General features: G+C 39.1%; 1 protein-coding gene across 3 annotated transcripts in view; it reads left to right on the top strand.

Moving 5' to 3' along the window:
- UBXN7 (UBX domain protein 7) overlaps positions 1–18,428 on the top strand; it is a 33,679-nt gene extending 15,251 nt beyond the window's left edge. For all 3 annotated transcript variants that reach the window (XM_085311966.1, XM_085311964.1, XM_085311965.1), the window contains 6 exons: positions 2,217–2,363; positions 2,756–2,846; positions 3,998–4,125; positions 4,553–4,946; positions 5,767–5,846; positions 11,739–18,428. In XM_085311966.1, coding sequence (XP_085168092.1) covers positions 2,217–2,363; positions 2,756–2,846; positions 3,998–4,125; positions 4,553–4,946; positions 5,767–5,846; positions 11,739–11,900 — 1,002 coding nt within the window. In that variant the 3' untranslated portion in view covers positions 11,901–18,428. The remainder of the gene's footprint in view (positions 1–2,216; positions 2,364–2,755; positions 2,847–3,997; positions 4,126–4,552; positions 4,947–5,766; positions 5,847–11,738) is intronic.
- Positions 18,429–19,827: the final 1,399 nt, after the last annotated feature.

Genomic DNA, 19,827 nt, shown 5'->3' with positions numbered 1-19,827 from the left:
GCTGATGACCCTCATAGCTCAAAGGAGGAGGAGAAATGTGGAGGTGTGTGTGGAGCAATTGAGGTTGGAAACAGTGGGATGAAGGCCATTAGACACAGTCTTTGGTATATTCGAACTAATGCTTGAGCCCTGCATTGTTATTTTGGTCACTTACCAAAATGAACCGGCAATATAACCCACAGTATTCCGCCCTTTGCACTCCTCCCCTTCTTCTCTCCCTACTTCCCCCACAAAAAATAGGCAGTGGCTGTGTAAGAGCATGATTGTATATGTGCAGTAGATGGCAGCAGTTTAACTGTGTCCTTCTAAACATTGAATGTGAAACCTGTTGTTCTTAGAAAGAAGTTAAAAGTGGTTTCAAGAACTATACCTGCTTTCTGTGCCAAAACTTGTCTTTGTAAATGTTCTGTGTGCATTTTCTGCTTGCATCCCTTAAAGAGGACATTAGCTGGACAGAGGAGAGGTAGAGTCAGGTTCTCACAAATGTTGAGGAATATACAAAGTAAGTAGAGAAGAATAAGATGTACTTTCCAGCTTTGCCAGTAGCATATAATAATAGCAGAAAATGGGATTATAGGTACAATGACTTTTTTTCTTTTTTTTTTTTTTTTTTTTTTTTTTTTTTTTTTTTTTTTTTTTTTTTTTTTCAGGTTTGTTATTTTAATCCAGTATGAATTAGGTTAGAATACAAGACTGAGGTGGCCTGATAGACTCAGTGTATATATTGATGTATATGTTCCCTTTAACCTTGGGCAGTACCTCTAGAACTCTTCTTAAACTGGTTGCCTAAGATTACTTCTCAAAATCTACATTTAGCTCAAAGCACTCTTTGAAATAAAAGCCTAGTAAGTATATTTAAAACCCTGATTAGTTATTTAGGTGTCCCCCACCCCACTTACCTGTTCTGATTCTGAGACTGGAGTGTTAGTGATAAGAGGTTAATATGAAGTCACTTGTGGGATCAATATAATTATTCCATACTTTCTGCCCTATTTTTTTTTTGTAACATTCTTTTCTGAGAGTAAAATAAAAATAGGCTCTGCAGGTCATTTGACCATGCAGAGTAATTTTGTAGACAGATCTTGTGATCGAAGAACAAGCTTATACTTTAATATCTACAATTTTAGCAGGAGTATTGAGGCTCACCTTTTACCAAGCTAAGTGTATGGGGCTCACGCATCCCAGTATTTGTGTCAGATAGACTGACTATATTCAAAAGTGCACAGGCTAAAATTCACTTTAAAAGTGAAAACTTTTTGATGTGGGGGAACAAATCAGAACTAGCAAAATCTTGTGCAAAATTCTAATTCTTCAAATTTGCTGCTAAGGGCATTACAAGCAAGATGGTGAATACACCTATAAATACTCCCCACCACCACCTTTTTTTTCCCCGGGAAAAAAACAACAGAAAAAGAAAATCCGTATGCTAATTCCAGTCTCTCCAGGTGGTAAGAGCATTCCTACTGTTGATATAGCCCTCTTTTTTTCAACAGGTATGACAATTCAGCGATCAGAATTACATTCTTGATCAAACTCCTACCATTAACCAACCAATCAGACAATGCCAGCTTTGTGACTCAAACCAGTAAGATTTCTTCCTGCGCCTTCCCATCTTCCTCCCCGCTTACATCCTGGATAACGAGCATCAAAAAGGGATGCCTAATTTGTTAGGTGCCCAGTAATAGAGAGATGAGCGGGAAAAAAAAAGGAAAGAAAAAACATACAGAGAGGGGGACCTGTTGGATTTATGCAAGTTTGCCATCAATTATGCTCTCCTGTTTAAACAGAAAAAGGTCCACAGGCTTATCTTAAGAGTGAGCAGGTCTTTCCTCTGTTGTCAAATCAGTATGATTGACTACACTGTTCCCAGAACAAATACTTAATTCACAGTCTTTTTTGACTTTTTGTTTTGTTTTGTTGTGTTCCCCCCCCCACTCCTATAGTTGCTTTTCCCACTCTGCACTTGGCTTGTCAAAATGCAGCAGCTCTGTTCATCGATGTGATTCTGTAATTCAACCAGTCTCATTTAAGCAGGTCTTTCAGCCCTGCCTTTTGTCTTGTGGATACCTTTCTGCTAGTTCTATCCATTTTTTTTCACTGTGAAGTGGTTTTAGTGAAAAATCTGACAGTGTTAGAAGCCATCACTGATCATTGCTGGCATTGTTTATGTCTAGCTCTTCATTTTTGGCTAATGAAGTTTTTCTCTCTGCTTACAGGCCAAGGAGTGTGGTCAGATGCAGAACAAATGGCTCATGATAAACATTCAGAATGTGCAAGATTTTGCATGTCAGTGCCTCAACCGTGATGTGTGGAGCAATGAGGCTGTGAAGAACATAATCCGGGAACATTTCATTTTTTGGCAGGTAGGAAATTTAATGGGGCCATACTAGCAACTTGATGCCTAGTAGATGGGTTTGTGAAAACAGACTTCTTGGAAGAAGATGGCATGTTGGTGTTCTCTTAGAGAACTGTAGAAAAGATGAGCCTTGTAGTTTAAGGATATGCGTTTTGATATTTAAACAATCTTTCACTTATGGATTCAAAACTTTATCATCTGACTTCTAATGCATGCATGGTTAGAGGTTTGTACTGTGTTTGTAGCAGTTATGGAGAACTGTACATACCACTTGTAGGTTACTGTAAAATGGAGACAAATGTTGTATGTTTTCTAGATAGTTTATGTTGTCCGTCCCCACTTCCCTCCATCTCCTGCCCCTCACCCCCAATAACTTGCTTCCATTGTGGTGTTCTGTAGGTATACCATGACAGTGAGGAAGGACAGAGGTACATACAGTTTTATAAATTGGCAGATTTCCCTTATGTCTCCATCCTGGATCCCAGGACAGGTAAGATAAGTGACAGTTATCTGCAGTTTATATATCCTATAAGAAGGACTGGCAGTTGTAGGCTCGAATACTGTCTTTAGCAGTGTGCGTTACACAGTGACTGAAACATCTCAGTTACATTAGTCGTTCTCTGAGAGACCCCAGTGTTGTTAAGGAAGTAAAGATCTTTTGGAAGAATTAAAGGAATAAAACTCCTAAGGTTTGCTCAAATTACGTGTGTATCTGATTATGGTACTTGGCATAGCTTATAAAATACTTTGTTGAAATTAGTACCACCAAGTAATGTGAATTGAAATTTATTGATGCTTCCCTTGGAACACTGACATGACTGTAAGTCTAAAAGCTCTTAAAAGTTATTTGAAAACAAGTAATGAATGAGCTATCCTTTAATATTAAAATGAAACAAATACAAGTCTGCTTCCTGTTCCTGGAACAATAGCTTTGTGAGACTCAGGGATAACTCATTAAATCGTGTCTTAATTTTGAAATAGCAATTTGGCTTTTGGTTTTTGTCTTTTTTTTTCTTTCTTTTTAACTGAACAATCAAACTTTTTCGTTCACCTCCAGGTCTTTTTAAATTACAACTTTTTCTTTCCTGTGTCCTAACAGCCTTGTCTCTTTTATGGTCATATAATCTTCTATAGCAATTATTTGGTGACCTGCTTCTCAGCACTGAAGTAATTGTGTTCTTGCTATTTGACGTAATCCACCCAAAAACTAGTTCTTTGAAACCAAAGTTAGAGTATTCTTCTCAGCACTTTATATTATCAAAACACATGCTATTTGCTAAGATACAGAATCAAAGCAGGCAAGAATGTGGAAATTCTTTATAAACTTCATTCAGATTCAGTTTTTGTTTGTTTTTGTTTTAATTGTGATGCATAATTCAGCATTCTGCACACATTTCCATGAATATAGAAAAATGATGATAAATATATCAGAGCAGGTCTACCCTTTGAACCTTTTCAAGGTGCTAACGGGAGGAAATGTAATTATCAGGAGGTGGCCTGTGTGATGCTGAAGTTCCACGAAGGTAGACTCTTGCGCAGTGTGTATACAGCAGTGAATTTGTTTATTTGTTTGACAGCTAAGCTGCAATCTTTGGAGGGCTGTTGCTGAAGTTATGTTCCATGATGCCTTATGTTCCCTAGGCCAGAAGCTAGTGGAGTGGCACCAATTAGATGTAACTTCTTTCTTGGACCAAGTGACTGGGTTCCTGAGTGAGCATGGACAACTGGATGGGCATTCTACTAGCCCTCCCCAAAAATGTTCTCGTTCTGTAAGTATGAGACCTTCTGTGACGACTGGAGAATCTTGACAGAAAATCTGACATGCCTGTATCCAGTTGTACTAATTTCCCACTTGGTAGTATAAGCAGACATAATGAATTAGAGCAAGAGTATGCAAAAATACAAAGATAATGCATCAGAGAACACCTTGTCCTTTGATGATTGTTTTTCTTATACAGATTGTGCTATCCGCATTTGTTTTTAATTTAGCAGACGCATAATTCTGTGTGTAGAATGAAAAAATACTACTGAAAAATATCACATCTCATGACACTGCAAGGAGAAATCCTTAAGCACTGACTACATGACTGGCCTTCCACCTGACAGCTTTAATAGCTTCCCTTTGCAACACTTTGATATGGATATATGTCTAAAAGCATTTTTCTTATGTCTTTATGTTATGTCTATGTTCAACAGGAGAGTCTCATTGATGCCAGTGAGGACAGCCAGTTGGAAGCTGCTATCAGAGCCTCATTACAGGAAACACATTTTGATTCCTCACAGGCCAAGCAGGAAAGTCGGTCAGATGAGGAGTCTGAATCAGAGCTTTTTTCTGGAAGTGAAGAGTTTATTTCTGTTTGTGGATCTGAGGAGGAAGAAGAATCAGAGAATCCTGCCAAGTTGAGGAAGTCTCCACACAAGGACTTGGGGTATAAAAAAGAAGAGAGTCGGAGGCCTCAGCCTGAGACCCCTGCAAGGACAGAGCCTGGTACAACATCAAATCACAGAGTACTGCCCTGCATTGATGCAGGGATCGTGGAGGAGTCAACTGAAAAGCCTGAAAGTACATTGCAGGGCCTGGAGGTGAATGGTAAGCTACTGCGTTCTTTCTCTCTCTCTCTCTCTCCCTCTCTCTCTCTCTCTCTCTCTTTTTTTTTTTTATAGTGACTTGCAAGTGTTTTACTTCTTTTCTGAAAGTCTTCATAGACTGACAAACATGGTTTCAGTCTCGATTTTGAAGAAGCAAATCTTGTCTAGCTTCAAAGAGAGAGGAAGGCAGAAGACATTTGGGTGGTTCATTCTGCTTACAGCGGCACTTTGACATGATGGCAGAAACAGCACAGTCACGTTGTTCACTGAGCTCAAGTTTCTTAGTTTAAGACCTTGTCTGTGAGGAAAATGTCCATTGGTGTAATGTAGGTGCATATTATGTGGCTTCTGCTGGTATTGTAGAGTGAAACAGATTAGATTCAGTTCAACCTCATGCTCCATTAGTTTGGCTGCCGTGAGGGTCGGGAAGGAGTTTTAGTAGTGCAAACTTTTGCTGGTGTTAGCAAGTGCTGGGAGTCTCATTGCTCCTCCCAGCAATTCTGAGTTAGGTTGTAGTGGATGAAGATGGTCTCAAAAGCAAAGAGTAACACAGTGTGCTTTTCTCTGGGAATGCTGATCTGTATCAATCATTGCTATTAATTCTTTCAAAAGTCCTAAGTTAGATATATATATTTAAATCATATGCAGTAGCACATATCTTCATAGACTGAAATCTTGTCCACAAAAAAAAAAAAAAAAAAAGTATTTGTCTCTAGTCCCTAAACTTACCATTCTATACAGTAAAATGTGCACCTATGTCTGCAGAGGAGCTCAGTTTGGTGGCCTTGTTTGTTAACTTGTAGTAACTTCCTTTATGCTAGGACCAAAGGCACAGCTGATGCTAAGGTATCCAGATGGAAAGAGGGAACAAATTTCACTGCCTGAACAAGCTAAACTTCTGGTGAGTAGAGTTAGTTGAAATCCTTGTTTGAGTACGGGAAAGCTGAAACTGGAGAGTTTCTTGCCCTGTGTTGTACTATTAAAATTATATCCAGTGAAGGTGGTATATCCAAGGAGCACTTACTGTCATTCTGTTGTGTTTTTCCCATGTGCTTGCTCTCTTCAGATCTGCAGACTCTGCTGGTTCTTGTATGTTTCCCTTGCTAGTTGGGTTGCATGTATACTCCAGCATCTTCCTTAGTCCCAAAACTGCCAATTTCTATTCTAAAATAACTTCATATGCCTTTTGCGTTAGTGAGCTGAGATTATTTTAAGGTATTTAATGATTATTTGTTTATGTCTAGATGAAGAGGTTAAGTCATTGTCCACTGTCAGACAATGGTGAAATCAAAAGGCAAAACTTTTACTTCTTGTTCTCCGTTCCTTTCACCATACTTTCACACTCTGTCCTAGACATGGATGACAGAGTAAACTTGGGAGAAAGTTCTCCCAAAACAGAACTGTTACAGCATCATTTAATTGCTCTGTTTCAAGTATACTTCTGAAACACTCCTCAGGCTTGTTTAAGTTGGAGAAATTCATGTTGATGCTATTTCCATTAAAAGTCCACAGGAGCACACTTGGAAGCCTTACAGTGTTTAAAGAGATCACTGTAGTCCTATTAGCTATATTTTTTCATGAGACAGTGGCCAGGAAAGTTCAGCTTTGTACTGAAGTTTTAGGTACCTTAAAACAAAAGCGTGCCTCTTCAGAAGGACCTTGCACAGATTTAAAAGGAACTTGAATGAAAATGTTTGGTTATGTCTGTTAAAGAAAATGAGACTATAACCTAGTCTGCAGCACTCAAGAAATACACTTTTTCTCAAGCGCATGTTCCCACTCTTACTCTTTTGCATGAAAGAATAAAAAAAGAAATGGTGCTTTTGTGACACCATCAACTCATTCAAAACCAAGCGTAAGTCCGTAGGATATAGACTACCTGAAGTACCGGATGCAGGGTCCCAAGGCTGGAGTACAAGTGCTGAAATGAAGCCTGAGGGACGCAAAGAGCGGTATTCCAACATTGTAGGAACTAGTTTTACTTTGTCAGACTTTGCTTTGTCTTAGCAGTCATCTGTGTATAATTTTTTCAAGTGTGTGTTTGATCTTACCTGCTTTTTGAAAGATCTGCTGAAGTTACAAAGCAGACGTGACTGAGGTTGTATTACTAAACATGCAGAACTTTTGAAATACTTACGTCGTGCTAGCATATGTAACTTGTTTGTGCACAAGTCCATGGTCCATGATTACAGAATGGATTTATTTGAAATACAGGTATTCTGTATACTGATACAGAATATGTCTGAATATATACAGATATATCTGAATACTGATGTATTTGTGATAATCCTACCTTTTGGCTTGACTCCTTTTATGGACTGTGATAGTTCACTGTTTAAGGGAGTTAATCTAAGTATATAAATTTCTTCTATTGTCCACTATACAGTTAGTCCTCTTAGAATTTAGATAGGACAAGTTTTTTAGGTGAAGATAGGTTTTAGTTGTAGAGCTGAACAGGCAGCTTATGTGCTCTCATGTCTAAAATATTTGATGAGCCTCATCTGATTTATTTTAAAGCCATTTCAGACAGATCGAGTCTCAGATGTTTGTTTGCAAGCATCATATTCATGCTGATTTTTTTTCAGCCCATAGTCTCTTCCACTTTAAAGCTGTTCAGAACTATAGCAAGCAATTATCTACAGAGACCTTTGTACATTGGAAGTTTTAACATATGATAATAAGTTGCTATCCCATCAGTGGTGAATGTTTTTGAAAACAGGCTTTCTATCATTATATTCTTACTGATCAAGAATGGCTTTTTTACACACTGTTATCTTCAGGATATACTTTTGCTTCCAATATTACTGTTACCCTTTTCTCCCTGGGCAAGAAATTAGATTGGTGAGAGAAAAGCAAAAAAAATTCAACTTCCTGCTTCCCCACTTGGTTCCACTTAAGACTTAGATTCATACCTATGTCTTCCTTTATAATGCCTCTTAGCTTGTAAAGCAAAACTGCTTTTTCATAGAGGTCATTGCTGTTGGCACACACTACATAGCTGATTTCACTCTATTTAGCAGCTGAACCCTGCAGCTGATTAGTTGTCTGAATAACTTGTTTGCCAAGTGTTATAAAGTGTGTAGGAAAGGTTGGCCTTAAAATCGAGTGGAGATGTGAGCAGTGAGCTTCACTGAATTTTTAAATATAATGGTCTGTAGGGAATTGCTGTTACTCATGTTGCTTGAAAAAAGAAGTCAAACCTGCTTACTTAAATTACTTGTCAGACACAGGCGTTGTAATCTGCAAAGACTGGTGGAGAGCTGTCCAAGTAAAAGAGGTAGTTGGAATGACAGTCTCCTCTTCTCAAAGGTTTGTGTGTGCATTGTTACAAATTCGAAAGAAATCTCTATGTAGTTACCTTGCTAACTGTTACAGAGTTATCAAATCAGAGAAAAGTCTAAGTTGGAAAGGATCCCTAGAGATCATCTGATCCAACCCTATGTTGAAAGCATGGTCATAGATGAGGTTATGGACAGGGCTCTGTCAATCTAAGTATAGAATACTTCCAGCAAATGAAATTGCACCATTTTGCTGGGTAACCTGTTCCAACATGAAATTGCTTTCGCAGTGAAGATTTTTTTTTCTTATAACCAGGCCTTGCTGTGGTGACAGCAGTCAGCCAGCTCTGTGAAGCACCCTGAGAGGTAACTTGTCAGGTTTCATAGGGTTGCGTATATGTTGAATTTCTACAGATGGTTCCTAACTCTTCTACTGATGGCTTGCCATTGCTTTTTGGCATGGAGACTTGGGCTGTGAAGACTGAGATGAAGAAGGCATCAAGTTGTACATCAACCTCTTACATTATTTGTGACATAACTTGCCAGCTCCACTCAGCAGCAGACCTACATCTTCATTGTACTTTCGCTTCCTACGAACATACCTGTAGCAGCCTTTCTTGTTACGCCTGACATCTCTTCCCAATTTGAGCTCCAGTTGAGATTTTGCCTTCTTAACTACATCTGTGCACATCCAGTCAGTATTTCTATACCGCTATATTTGTGAGTCTGCCCCTTCTCCATCTCTCATGCTTCACTTTTGCATCTGAGCTCTCTTAATAACTCACTGTCTAAACAGACTGTTATGCCTGCTTCTTTTCCTGCTCTAGGAGATGGACCACTTTTGTACTTTGAGAAGGCTGTTTCTGAAAATCTCCCAGCATTCCTGAGCTACTTTACCCACAAGGGCAGGTTGACATGGGAGGCCTCCTAACAATTCCTTGAGCAAGTTGAAATCTGTTCTTCTGAAGTGCAATCTTTATTCTGCTACTTGTCTGGAGCACAGGGTCACATCTCTGAAAAAAATTTTCCTTATTTGTAAGCAGTAGATCCAGAAAAGCACCACTCCTAGTGGCACATCCAGTGATTGCACTAGGAGATTGTCCTCAGCACATTTCAGAAACCTCCTAGATTGCTTATGCTCTCTCTGCTGTGTTGCTTTCCCAGCAAATATCAGCATAGTTGAAGTTCCCCATAAGAATCAAGACCTGTAGAGTTGAAGCTTCTTTGAGTTGTCTGAAGAAGGGTTTATGCACCTCTGCTTCCTGATGTCAATAAGAGAAGCATACCACAAGTTTTTCCTTGATGTGATCCCTCCAATTTTGACCCAAAGGCAATCAATAGATTTCTGTCATCATGTTGAAAAATAAATTCCATGCACTTAAAATGCCCTTTTTTTTCCTTTTTTTTTTTTTTTTACATGAAGCACACCCTGTCATCTTCTTCCACCTCTTTATCTTTTCTGAACGACTTTTAGCTGTCTGTTACAGTCGTGGAAACTATCCCATCAAGTTTCTGTAAAACCAGTGATATTACCTCTGTCACTGCATACGGAGTTCTGTTTCTTTCCCAGAGAGCAAGTGCCAATGTTTAAGCGCTAGATATGATCCACCATCTGCCCTTTCTCTTGGAAGGAGGTGTGAGAGCTGCCCCCATTGCTCTGTTCCACATATGCTCATGCCTGCTTCTGGAAGTTGGCCAATCTGTTGGCAAAAATGTCCTTATCACTTTTTGCTAAGTGAATCGCAGTGTCCCACAGTCTTTGAATCCAAAACCATACCAGCAATACCAGCCACACAGTTGAGTGTGGATCTGCATGATCTGCCTGCTTCTGTCTGCACCCTTCTATTTGACTGTGGGGATCAAGACAACCTGAGCACCTGTTGCCTTTTCTTTACTCCCAATGCTTTGTACTCCTGGTTGACCTTTTCAGGTCACACTTCATAGTGTCACTGGTGCCAGTGTGGGAAGAGGAGTAGGGGTTAGTGTTCCAGGGCTTGATGAATCTAGGAAGTTTCTCCATCATATCTTGGATCTCTGTTCCAGGCAAGCAGCAAAATTCTTGTCTGCCACAAAGCGTCAGCTCTTGCCCTTATAGCATTACTGCTAGCAACCTATCAATTTTGTGCTCGTCTTCCCTGATGCATCAGGACTTGCTGACCTCTTCTCCTTCACCTGACTGCTCAGGGAGTCAGTCAGGGGCTATCCTCCATGGTGAGTTCCCCATCCTTCTCAGTGTCAAGGAGGGACACATTCACTGCATCCCATCACATGAGCCAGCTCCATCTGTTCCAGTGCCCCAGAAATACTAGGAATGGTGCTATGGGTGGCTACAGGAGACCACATCCTGTGTCTCATCACCACCATATGGCTTGCAGATTTCTTGCCAGAACACAAACAGCAAGAGTCAACAGCAGCTCATGTGATCTCCTAAGCTACTTGTGTGTGAACTGTCTGTGCTAGCTGTGCAGCCCTCTGGGTCACTGTGGTCCCAAAGTGACAGTTAAATAGCAAGTGGAATCAAGGTGAATAATTAGAAGTTTAATACTGCTTATTTACCTCCTTACACTTAATTCACTGTCACAGATTACCTACCAAAACTGTGTAAACAGTATTGCTGAGACACTCCAACTTATTTCTTCTTCTTTCTCTTTATTGCATACTAATTTTATTTTTTCCCCTCTTTAAAAAGCTATAGCTTTCCCTTCTGCTTGAGTTGCTGTGTTGCGGTATCCCGTATATTGTTCTTTAGCCAGTCTCCATTTCTCAATCCTCATCTGTTCCTACGTTATTGTGGACCCTTTACCCCCTCATCTACAGTGTTTCCTGATGAACTTGGGAAATCTATGTCACTTAAATCAGGCACTAGCTGTTCCTGATGTATCTGTGTATTTGATTGTGAAGCTGGTATCTCTTTATTGTAATCCCCTCTGTATCCTACCCCAATGGCTATTTTAAGCAGAGAAATCAATGAACTGAAAAAAGCTCTAAAATGAGAAACAAACAAACAAACAAACAAAAAAAACCAAAAAGCACTTCATGCTCCTTGAAGGCAGAAAAAAAATAGACTGTTAGTAAAAACACTGTATTTGTTTTTGTCAAAGTTACGTGACAAAGAAAAATGCTTCTGTAGTGACTTCTAGGTTTAACGTACGGATAATATCTGTTAAACAAATGAGGGAGCTTCTAGTTTGGGCACTTCTGGAAACTTACTTTACCATGGCTTGAGTGTGTAATGTGAAGTTCAGCTTGTTAAATTGATGTACTATTATGTATGCTTTCTTTCTGCTCAAAGAATTGGTTATGTGAGAGAATCACTTGATAATTAGCTTCTCTGACTATTCTTGCCATGTGAGGGCCAAATTAGATAATTAATAAGCTTCTGTATTACATACAAAATTTCAAGGTGTTCTTTCTCTGTGATTGCAGACTTACCTTTTTTAAAGGAAACAGGAATATTTTTGTAACCCTCTAATTTTTGAATTAAATAGCACTACTTTGCCTTTCTTTCTTTTCAGGCTCTTGTGAAGCATGTCCAGTCAAAAGGATACCCCAATGAACGCTTTGAACTTCTTACCAACTTCCCTCGAAGGAAACTCTCCCACCTGGACTATGAGATCACATTACAGGAGGCAGGCCTGTGTCCTCAAGAGACTGTCTTTGTGCAGGAAAGGAATTAGCACTGTGGCCTGAGCTCTCCCAGCCTTCCTTCTCTCTCCTCTCTGCCTAGGACACCAACTCACTAAATATGCAGTTGAGGGTCGTAGGATTGCAGTGCTGAAAATAGGCAGGCAGCTGGCTGGCCCTTCTCTCTCTTCTTCCCTTCTCCTAATCTAGTGACCAAATGAGGATGTTCAGAGTTTTGGGTTTTTTTCCTCAGCTTGAGCCCTGGGGAGAGCATTGGGAAGAACATTTCTCTTTGGGAAGAATGTCTTTCCTTTGCTTTTATGGAATAAAATAAAAGGGTAATCTGTGCATCCAGAATGCTGGGGCTTGGAGTGGCCATAACGTACATACCCTTCTCGCTGCTATTCTTAAAGCTGTTTTGATTAATTTATTTTTTTAAAATGCTGTGTGATAAGGCGCTGAGTCATCTCTCTAAGGGGAGAATGTAATTTTTAGTAGAGTCCTACCTTCATTTTTGTTCTTTGCATGAAAGGTCTCCATTAACCTTACGGCCTTCTTACAGGATTACTTATCTAGCACTCTGCAGAAAATTTATTTTTGGGAAGGAGTTGCAGTGAGCTGTATTAAGATGCTCTGCTCCCATCTAATTTAAATGCTTCTATATTGCCTGCATATTTTGTGCTGCTAGTGAACTTCTTAAAAAAAAAAAAAAACAAAAACAAAAACCAGGTATACTCAGTATGGAATTGAATGCTTGGCCCAGAGGGAAAGCTGCTTATCCGCTGTTTTAGCAGAATTGACTCCTTTATAAGAGTAGATGGCATTTCAATTTGTTCTCTCCCCCACATCTCCTAAATGACGACTCCTGTTTACTTTCAGGGTTTTACGATGGAGTGTCACAGGATGTTGTGAAGATCTTAAAATCTCTGGAAAACGCCTATCATAAAGTTGACAGATGGCTTTTCTATTTGTGTGTTTTTCCCAGAGGTGACTAGCCTTGCAGGGGTTTTAGAACATTGAACATTAAGACCATTAGTACATTTGGACTGGATAGCAAATTCTAAGCAGGATTCTCTTTATTAATTAAAAACATCTACAAAGTCTTGTCGGACTGTAGAATTAGTTAATGCATTATGAAAGATTTTGTAGCAGCAGTTAATTTCCCTATTTGATTCAGATTTTCTTTTTACCTATGGAAGCTGGCATCAGAAGTTGTGCAGGCATATCCTGTGTGTACATTGGACAATGCTGACTGCCTTATTTTCCCAAGGTATTTTATCTTGATACAGAGCTTTTGGTCAGTGTGTGTTACAGCAGATATTAGAGTGGGATAAAAGTTCAGTAACACAGCCATCCTCAAGACTAATGTTGAGGCAGTATATATTTACAGTTGAGAACTCAGTCTAGCATGCTCTTCACCAGTGAAGAATAAGCTGTATAATACCTGCCATGAGTGTAAATTTTTTCTGGACATACAGGGAGAAGATAGGAGTTAACAACAAGAAATATTAGTCTCTCTCTGCTAGTGAACTCCATGCAACATGTCAGGGAGCGCTGCCTTCATGACATGACACTGTCAGATAATTATATTTGTTAAAGAAAAAGACTTAATTATCAGAAACTTAGTATAGGATAAAACTTTTCCAGATATTTTTCCTTAAATTTCATACTTGACTACATGTTTTGGAGTCTTTAAATGTAGGAAATCATGGAGTATGCAGGACAGTTTCTATGATAGTATTAGCTCACAGCTGTCCTTTACCCTGTAATTGAGGTTTTGCATAGAACCATGAAATCATATAAATTAATTTCCCTTTATGTGAAAACTGTTTTGCATTCCACTGCAAGATATGGGGTCACAAAAGCAAAATATGATAGCAGATTCGTAATCAGTGAGTGTTGTGAAATCAGATGTCGTTTTTGGACTGTAAAGAGATCCTTCAACAGAGGACACTTCCTAGCACTAGAAAGAAGGTGAATTGCAAGGCCAGTGGAGGAAAGGGAATGATGGTCATTGTCCTGTGAACTGGCAGTTGCACCTCTAGGCTGAAGGATCCTTTCCGTTTCTGGAAATGCCCAAATTCTAACTAGGACATATGAGAGCAGGACAGAAGGAAGCCCTTCTGTGTAGGTCTGATGCCTCCCTAGATAGCTTCAGCTATTTAATTGAGGTGACTTCTGGTGTTTATTGCCTTGAAACTCTACCTCTTTCTCCCTGGCTTCACAAGAAAATTATGATGGGCTATCAATAGGATGCAGTATCCGACACACAAGAAATTGTCTATCAGGCTAGATAGGATGGGAGCATGTTGGCCTCTCCTCTTTTCCCCCACCCTGTTCCTCTCTGTATAAGGCAGGAAGGAAGCCTTTGCAATTCAGCTGGTATCTCTTTTGAGTTGTTGCTAGTTGACTGTGTTTACTGATGGAAGGCCAACTAACTTTGGACAGATGCAGGTTTGTATCAACTTTTGGAATGTTTTTTCACATTAACATTGGTGGCAGTGAAAAAATTCTCTGGCCATTCAGTCCCATTCCTATGTCTGTTTTATTGGTAGCTTCTCTTTACCCTCTTTCTTTCCCCAGTTGTACTAGTGTGTATGTGGAGCTAGGCTGTTAGTTGGTGAAGTAATCAGATGTAAAATAACCAACAGCTGTGTCAGTAGTGGGAAAGAGGGGAGACTGTGCTGCAGACGAGCATGAACTTCTTGCATCAGTTCTGCTAGTGGAGATACTGTACAGTATTTAGAGCGTGATCCCATATTGGGAAACCTCCTTTTCTAAACTGTTTTTTCAACTGCCAAAACTTTTTTTTTTTTTTTTTTTGATTTTCTTTTCTTTCCTCCTCAGCTGCGAGAAAAGATTAAGATTAAACTGGTCATCTTGTGATCAAATGCAAAATTGAGAGCCTTGGGGTAGCTTTTCATTGCTTTGGTTATACAAGAATAGCTCAGTCATGTCTTACACAAGGAAGTAAAAGCTGTACATTGAAGCGTTAATCCATCAAAATATTCCTCTCTGGCATGTCAAATGCTTTTGGCTGCTAGTATAGTGGAACTAGGAGTACTTATACTCTCATCTTTTAGGAAAATGAAAACAGTCTTTTCAAATTTGAGGTTTTATTTAGAGAATATTAATCTTTTTACAACCTAAGAGGGAAATAAGAATGTGAAATGGAAGCTCTACACTGAAAATAGCATATCTTTTCTGTTTCTGGATAAAACCCAAATGAATTCTTGGTAGTTCCTGGTACTTGTTTTTCTTTCCCAAGAAATGCTGAGCCTGGATTTCTGTTTTTTCTTTCTTTTTCTGTTTTCTTTTGCTTTGCTTTGCAATCAGGAGGCAGAGAACAATTTTTTAAAAGGGGGAAGTGCCCCTGCATGTGACTGTTTTTCTCTCCCCTCTTCCTTCATCCCCAGTAAAAACAATGCTACAGCGCACACATCAGCCAGCTGTGTTGTGGAGACTGAAAACTATTAAGAAAAAAGACCAACCTCTTCAGATTTTCGCTCATATTGAAGCCTTTTCAGCATGTTGTGCAGGCCTGAGGGGTGTGGCTGAGAACATTAACCAAGTCATGCGTGCAGCTGTTCGTAAGTGTTAAAAGATAAAAGCTAGTTTGGCTCTATTTAAAAAGAGCCTTTGTCACAGTTACTTCTAATTATTAAATATGAAGTACAAACTACTTGGAAAATATTGGAAAAATGCCTTAAGTCTCTAATTGCAAAAGAAGATGATGAAATTTGAAGGACAAAGCAAGTAATTCCTCAAAGGCTGTGTTTTGTAGCTTCTTATAGGTATATTTTGGCTTTAATTTGCGTGCTGTTTTGCAAGAACTGCCATGAAGTCAGTGGAGCAGAGATTCATATAAACAGTATAAGTCACTATCTTTGTGGGTATGGAACTAAATAGAACTAATATGCTTCTTACTATTTACAGAGGAAATTTTCCTTGCACATGCCCTTCATCTAACTTGTTTTTACTCTGGTAGCATGTAATCTACCTGTGGCTAGTAGCTAATAGTCACAGTTACAACCAGCATTCAGAAACAGAATGGAAAATGAACATCAGCTTTTTCTGCTAGGTGCTGCTGGCACATGTATTGCTGGATTCCCACTCATGGTCCTTCAGAGACCCAAAGAAGGCAGACTGAGGTTGAGTCAAAAATTTCTGAGTATACTTGCATTACTTTAAGTAACTTTGAATTAAGGCCTGGGATTTTACACTTCTGACCTTTATGTACTGAAGTATGTTGCCTTTCTTGATAAACCAGATAAGGTGACAGTTTAAATGTTAAAAGGGTGTGTGTGTGTTTGTTTTTAATGACCTTGTAAATTCTAGTTTTCTCTAAAGAAGTTGTCCAAAGACAAATCTTTTCTTAAGTGGATTTAAACAGCAATTAAAGTTATGAATCAGCGAATTTCTGGAAGTCACTAGGTCTGCTACTTTATTACAAAACACACCTGTTGTGTAAAGGAAGTCCGTGTTAACTGCTGCAAATAGCCTGCATTTTCTGTATTCAGTCAGTTTCATAGACAGAGATTTTAAAAAGTACCAGATTAAATAGCTGTCAGATTATACACTAAGTCATACCAATTTACGCTGATGCTGTGGTTTGTATGCTTGTTTACAATCAGAAAGAGACAGCTGGGTTTTATAGTACATGTTTTAATAAACAAACCTCATTGCTGAAGGACCTGGCTTCTCTAATATGCATTTAAAGAAACTTCCACATAATTTTATGCATACTGTTTGATAACACCTTCTGGCTATTGGAAAAAAAATTGTTATGCAGTCTTTGAGATCTTCATAACTTCAACTGAAAAAGTTAATTCTACATATGATGGCTTATGCAGTAGCTCTTTGAAGAACAAGCCTTGTCTTTGGGCAGTGGTTCTTTGAACCCAGCTGCTTGATGCTGCCCTATTACAGAGGGCATGATGCATTGTTTCCAGTCTGTTTGGGCAGCTAATTATGGCCAGTTCTGAGCACATACTCCTTCTCCTTGCTAGTTAGGCCTCTAATTCCTTGCTTTTTTGAGGTTGTTTTTAGGGCTAGAGCAGTGAGTTCAAAAGAACTTGAGAGCAGTAAGGGTTAAACTAAAATCCCATTTTCTTTGAGGAGCAGGGAGGGACCAGGGAAGCATCACTTGGCCTGAATTTCATTGGCTTCCAAAAATTGCAAAGATGCATAAAATGTGTTGTTCTTTCTAAAAGCTCACAAAGAAAGGGAGAAGCTAGAACCTTGTGTAGGAATGCTTTCGGGAATGGCAAGATACATGTCACTTCGGGAACTTTAAGGTTGCTACTACATTTTACCTCTTCATCTTAAATCAGCTTTTGAGTTTTTTTTAATTAATTTTTTAGAAAACTTCCACTACTTTCTTCTTGTTTAATATCTTTTCTATCAAGTTAGTTGTATCAAAAAGGTAGCACCCTATGCCAAGATAGGGAGAGACTGCATGGATGTTGGTAGGTGAAGTGCAGAGTCTCATGAAGATTGGGTGTACCTTGTCTGGCAGTATTGACAAATTTGATGCATCCTCCTTCCCCCCCCCCCCAAATGATTTCCTCATCCTCATTTTCAAGTGGAAAAACTGCTGCTTTAAAGGCAAAACAGAATTGAATACTAGGGCATGTTTTGACCCCTATATCAGCCACTTATGTTGTTGGAAATTCCCTTAGTCATTGTTTTGGGCTAACCTAAATTTTTTTTGATCTCTGGCTGTTGAGGTCTGTGCATGCTGTGGCTTATTTTTTCTGTAAGGATCATCTTGTACAGTTTTTCTCTGAGTGCAAGATCTTACTGTAGTTTGATTATAGTCTGTCTGCTCCTGAACTGTGAGGTTAATGGATACATGTTCTGTGATGTTGGACAAGGTGACTTTTATTCCAGTCTCTTCTTGGCTGTGAGATGCTTAGTGTCTGTCCACCGCTGATAAATATAGCCATATATATATACACATATATTTTTAATCTGAGAATGTGGCACTTAACATCAGTGCCTGAAGTTGCCTCAGTAAAACTTTTTACATCACAGTATTGCTGGTAATTGCAGAAGTTCTGGATTTGGTCACTGTCTTTAATGACTTTTGAGTGTCAGCAGTACAGAGAAGAGCAATTCTGTAATTGATTGTTTAATGGTGCTGAGACTTTAAGATATAGAAGGATAGATAGTACAGGTACATGGAGGAAGGGGGTGAGGTGCTATTTTATAGAACAGCTTTATGTGAAGAAAATCTGGGTAAACTCAGCTCAGAAGCGTGGTGCCTAATCAGAGACACCAGACTATAGAATAGATAATTTTTTAAAAAGAGTCTGTTTCCTCTGTTTGGTGAACTTACAGTTTCAGAATTATGACTTTGCCTATCAATTTTTACAATAGTGACTTTTTCCTTCAATGATGCAACTTAGTGTGGGAGGAGGGAGAGAATTAACTTGGAAGATTTCAACTCACTGTGCTGGGAGGGACCAAACTCAAGGAAACCTCTGATCTATATACACAACTGCTGCATTTTTTATAAATATATGTAAATGTCCTATTGTAATATTTGATCCTGGAAATAAAACAAACTGTTTTCAGTAGTTTTCTTCATCTCTTGTTTTCTTTTTGTTTTATTTCTAATGAGAGTCTGTGTTGCTGTGTTACATGGAAGGTTTCTAAGTTTTTTCTCAAGTTTATGGGGTAGAAGGAAGGAAGATCAAGACTGAGTTTCCTGATTGTGTGTATCTGAAATTTTAGTGAAATTACCAGGTTAGGTACTTTTATATTTTTTCTTTGCTAGTAATCTAAATCTTGCTTTGGCAGAGTAGGTCTCAGTGCTGTACCCTGAGTTGAAACTTGGGAATGTATCCTTACATTCAGAAAATTGAATGGAGACAGGGTTGTTTCTGTTTTCTTCCCCTCCTCAAGGAAGAGCAGAGAATATGGCTTTCCGTTCTGTTCTGTTTCTGTTCATAATGTCCTCATGGTGTGCTTATTGTCAGGATGGAGCCTCTAGCCTTTGTAATTCTCTTTTTGGCTCCTTGCGAAACTTCATAAGTGCCTCACAAAAAATGACAATAACCTTCTTGGAAGTCATTATTATGACTTCCTTTTTTGGTTGGTTGGTTTTTTGCTTGATGGTTTCTTTGTTGTTGTTTGTTTGAGGGGTTTTTTTTTGGTCTTATTCAGAAAGCTGAGTGTATTCTGCTTGCGCTTGAGAAGACTGGAGGGTTCCAACTCTGCAAGTATTTCGTTATTTGGTACTTACCAAGCACACCACCTTATTTCTATGCCAGGAGCGTACTCCCTTCTTGACAAGTATTAAGTGGGTATAGTGAAGTAATTAATTACTACTTGAGGGGGGGGGGGAAAGCTTAAGAATGTGATCTGAAGTTGTCCTTGTGTTCCTGACTTCAATGAGGGCAGAATGTAAGTAACCTCCATTAAAGTGGTATTGCCCCAGTCTTTCCCTGTTGGAACTCTGCAAAATATAGAATAGGGTGACTATACGTCAACAGTCATGCTAAATAAAACCTCAAAGCAGTGCTCATAACTCATTTCCAAATTGTAATTTGAAAGGACTGCAAATGTTCATAGTGCGTGGCTGGGTGTGGTGTATCTAAATCTAAATCCTTTCTGGGAGACAGTAACCTAAAATGGAGCCTGGGAGAAAGAGCTGTTTCTGAAGCTGGCTTTTCAGTGGTGTCTTGGAAGCAAGTTTCTCTGCAGGTCCTTCATTTCAGCATATGCACCTCTTGTCTCACTGTGTTAAGACACAGACAATTCCAATTTCTGTGAGGAAGACTCATTTGCCCATCTCTGAAGTCTGGAAAATAACCTGATTTCAAATTGTTTCCATCCTGGCTTAGAAAAAGATTTCCCATTCTGTCTGAGTCAGAAATACCATTTTCATCGCAGTCTATAGGTCAAGGAACTACTACAAAATAGACATACAAGATCTCTGCCCTCTGCCTCTCTTCATCCCCTTACCCCCCCTCC

Source organism: Rhea americana, unplaced genomic scaffold, assembly GCF_003343005.1.
Source record: "Rhea americana isolate MKP2758 unplaced genomic scaffold, rheAme1 scaffold_352, whole genome shotgun sequence".
NCBI lineage: Eukaryota > Metazoa > Chordata > Aves > Rheiformes > Rheidae > Rhea > Rhea americana.
This window is presented reverse-complemented; position numbering and strand designations above follow the sequence as displayed.